Source organism: Wyeomyia smithii, chromosome 2, assembly GCF_029784165.1.
Source record: "Wyeomyia smithii strain HCP4-BCI-WySm-NY-G18 chromosome 2, ASM2978416v1, whole genome shotgun sequence".
Classification (NCBI taxonomy): domain Eukaryota; kingdom Metazoa; phylum Arthropoda; class Insecta; order Diptera; family Culicidae; genus Wyeomyia; species Wyeomyia smithii.
This window is the reverse complement of record NC_073695.1, coordinates 93,563,906-93,568,276: the sequence shown is the minus strand read 5'-3', so window position 1 is coordinate 93,568,276 and position 4,371 is coordinate 93,563,906. Positions and strand designations below refer to the sequence as shown.

At 40.2% G+C, this 4,371-nt stretch overlaps 1 protein-coding gene across 1 annotated transcript; it reads left to right on the top strand.

The window, feature by feature from the left end:
- The first annotated feature begins 836 nt into the window (after nucleotides 1-836).
- On the top strand, nucleotides 837-2,945 carry LOC129721117 (transmembrane protein 170A). The gene has a single exon (XM_055673292.1). The coding sequence runs from the start codon at nucleotides 1,294-1,296 to the stop codon at nucleotides 1,684-1,686; it is 393 nt and encodes a 130-aa protein (XP_055529267.1). The 5' UTR covers nucleotides 837-1,293; the 3' UTR covers nucleotides 1,687-2,945.
- The last annotated feature ends 1,426 nt before the right edge of the window (nucleotides 2,946-4,371 follow it).

Sequence of the window (4,371 nt, the reverse complement as noted above, 5' to 3'; positions counted from 1 at the left end):
GTAATCTCTAAAACACGTTTTAGATCCTGCCTACGCCCAGAAAATTAACCTAAATTTGTTTGCTCGATCCAGCTGAGTATATAAACCCTTTACAACAGGTTACTTCTGATGGGAATCCTACTGATGTACCGGACATTGGTAGTGTTGGCAAGAAACAAGATTTTCAGCATTTAATTCGATGTACTCAACTTTGAACGGCTATAACATTTTTTCAGGACATCCTAGCTCTTTAGTGTCTTCGGCAAAGTTGTTAAGCATCTAGAATACTATATTTTTACGTAGTGTAGTGCATTAATAATGCATCGCTGAGCTCTCCCGAAAAGGAAATGTAAAAAAGTGGGTTTTCCCATACAAATTTAAAATGCAATGCGCCAAGCGGAGATAAAACCATTCGAGCTCCGGTAATGTAGGATTGTTTGGGGCCCCAAATAGAACCGAAAAAAACTGGTTCTGGAAAATCAATCACTTTTCCCCACCCTAATCTACAGTCTGCTATAGAGTTTTAAATTATCTGCATAGATAAGTTTACCGCCTGCTGGAATGATAAAATAGTAAAAAGCAGAGGTCCAAGGTTGTTTCCTTGAGATACACCCGACTAGTTGTCCACTCGCATCCCGTTTCCATATTTTAGATACAAATAAATATGCCTAATAGCAACTAAACAAGCTATAAATCAACGAAGTTGTTTGTTGGGAGACTACATAAAATCGAAACAGCCAACAATAACGATAAAAGGAAAACTGCTTTCAGTTGCAGGTTAAAAGGTTAAAGATGCTTATAATAATTCAACTCATTTGTTTTAATATATTTTCCTAACTATGTCATATAATGATCGCTTTTCCTTTGTTTCAGAATCACACAATGATGCACAGTGGTGCGTTCTATTCGCACTACCTGTTGCGGCCACCACCTTCATCATTGCTAGCAGTATATCTGATTAAGTTATCCGCCAGTAACTGCTGTCGTCATCGAAAATCTGCGGTTCCTTGGAAGTCTATTTTGCCATCATTGTCACTACAGACGAAAAAGTCTGCATTAATCGAGAGGAAATTCAGCACGGAATTGTTACGACTGTTGTCGCAAATATTTTCGCAGCACAAGCAGCAGCACGCATTGAATTATAAAATTCTGTATAGACCAGACGGATTGGTATCACGGGATTGCTGCTAGAGAGCAAGTACTAAGGCAAGTCAGAAATATTCTGTGCGAATCGAGATTACTGCTACAATATTAGAATTATTACTAGTTAAGAAGATAGCATAGTAAAACCTAGCCAGGTTTTTGGCGAAAGCCATGTATTCCGAAAGTATATCGGAATTGGACACGATAGCTAATGTGATCGGTCTGCGAGGTGTGGGTACTAGTACGTTGACTAAGTTCGTGGATATGTGGTACCACGTCTTTCTGTGGGCTTTGTTTTCGTCGATTATCATTCATACTGGTGCAGCGGTGATTGCATTCATAACGTTGCGTAAGCACAAGTTCGGGCGATTTTTCTCAATTTTTATTCTGGTAATGGGTGTAGTTTCACCGGTTACCGGTGGTACTGTTAGCAGTGCCACCATAGCCTTTGTACATAGAGCCTCGAATCTGCCGATGTCGCCTATTTTGGCCATGGTGTACGGAGTTGGTCAAACAATCCTATCCGCTTGCCTGGGCTTTACGAGAGTACTGGCGACACTGTAAATGCATATATCTCTTCTTGTGTGGTTAGTGTTTTTAGGCACTTAGGTACCCACAGACTCACACATGCAACAAACACACATCTAAATTATTGTACTAGTAGAAATTCTAAATAGAGCAGAAACAACATTGACAAAATGTTGGTCATTTTACGATAGGCCAGGTTTTTATCAAAATGCGGAAGAGAAGAAGAAAAAAAAACAAACACACCTAGACTCCTCCACTCGGAGGGCAACTAGCCAACGGCCATAGACGATACAGAAAAAGCAAAAAAAAGTGTCTGGCAAGTTCAGGCAGATATGGTAATCTGGTAAGACTAAACTGAGTGCTGCTAAAAACTAGTATGACAGATAATGGGAAGGCAACAAAGCGATAATAAAGAGGATGCAAAAACAGCAAAAAAGATCAGTGATATACACCTAATTAAACCTAATTACTAGTGAAACATTGAATGGGATAAACACACCTAGTTAAAGGAATAAAACGCCACTATAACGAAAACCATAAATGTACTACCATCATTATCAACTTTATCATATGACAAAACGGAATTCAAATACCGTGCTTACACATTGCTATTCATTTGATTTATTGTTTAAGTTTTTATTGCTTGCCTATTGTATCATCAATACTCGTAAGAATTAGCCTGCCTCCCAAGCGTTTATCGTCCAGCATATCTATAATATCAGCAAAGCAATGGGAAGCAGTTATTTATTTGATAATTTCATAATTACAGTCTGCGTCTGTCTCTTTCTCTGTTCCCCTCTCATAAACACACGCACGTTCGCCCAAAATTGCACTTTTTAGTTCATGTTTCATGATATCCTTATTGTAGAAAAAAACTAGAAGAGATAAGTTGTGTAAATTTTTCTCGCACCACACCTGGCAGAAAAGCTTGTATGTATATTTTGTTCTAATCTTATTCTTCCGAATAAGGTAATGTAAAATAAAATAGGAATGTATATCTTAATTGCGCTAGGCAAAACGTGGGAATCGATAGTATGGTTCAGTTCAAGCGTTTGTAACAAGAGAATATCACAGGAGAACAAAGGAAGAGATGGTATAAACATTGGGTTTAAGCTAACGTCAAATTCTCTCTAAATATAAAGTAATCAAGATACATTAAGAGAAAATGAAATACAACAACCGCAAAACAAGAAAAAACTCCTTCGAAAAGCTTAGAATGGAGCCGGTTTTAATCGTAATAAATGAACGAATGGATAAATGAACCATCAAAGTCAATAAATCAATAGTAAGTTTGACAGTTGTTTTTCTACAAAATAATATATGTTATTGAAATTCCTTCCAGCTATCAATATACTCATTATTCAAAACTGTGGGGAGATGTTTTAATTGGAGATAAGTAAGCTGCGACCCAGCTGTGTTCAACATAACAATCTATTATTAAGAGAGCAATCAATAAATTTTATTATACTTCCAACTGTCATCCGAACTAGACGTTCTCATTCCACACTCTCAATAGGTTATTGGCCCCCGCGAGAACGTTCTGTTGGAAGATTCTCGAAGTTAAAAAAAAAAAGTCACTTAAAAGAGTAGGTGAGTTCGCTTGGAGGAAGTCGGTATTTTCTCTTACTGGTAGATGACCAATCCCGACACATATGGGTGTATTTTCTGAAAACAAAATCGGAGTCAGAAGTCTTGAAAGCATTCAAGGATTTTCATGTAATGGCGGAACGACAATCTGGCTTGAAACTCAAGGTACTGAGGACCGATAACGGAAAGAAATACGTCAACCACGGTTTCGAGGGTTATTTGAAGCAGCATGGCATACGGCATCAGACAACGAACGACTCCACTCCGGAGCAGAATGGCATGGCAGAGCGAGCCAAGTGATCTATCTTAGAGCATGCTCGCTGCATGTTGTTCGAAGCAGGACTACCAAAATCGTTCTGGGCGGAAGCTGTTTCGACGGCTGTCTATTTATTAAACCGTTCGCCAACTCATGGTCACGATATCACTCCAGAAAAAGCCTGGTGCGGAAAGAAGCCAAATCTTTCCCATGTCCGAGTGTTCGGAACTAAAGCCATGGTGTACATCCCGAAGCAGAAGCGAAGGAAGTGGGACGCTAAATCTCATGAATGTGTGCTGACTGGTTTCGACGAAGACACGAAAGGGTACAGGCTGTACGATCCAAAGTCAAGGTACATTTTCAAGAGTCGGGAGGTGAATTTTATCAATAAATCAGGACCGAGTGCGGTTCAAGCAGTGCAAAGAAATCAAACGAAGTCGTAAGCTGATCCAGCTGAATTTCGAGGACGTCGTTTCACTGTCACCCGAAGTTGAAGACCAGCCACCTCAAGTTGAAATGTCTGAAGATGAGGGCGAATTTTTCACGGACTATGCGACCACTGATGCAAGGGAAGATACCAGCGAAGCTACTAGCATTGATTCTGCGATTGAAGTAACTCCTGTGCTCCCACCGCGACAATCTTCATATCCACCTGGTTCACGGGTGTTGAGGCGCAGCGGTCGGGAGCACAAACTACCCGGCAAGTATAACCATTTTCATATACCGAGCAAAGGTCTGCCGCATATCAATCCCCCACAGAATCCATTCGGTGAAAACCACTCAGATGATGGCGAGCCAACCACAAGTACTGACAACCAGGGTCAATTCAGCGGTATTGCGGAATCCACTAGTCAAGCCATGGCCAGAAGGAGCGAGGA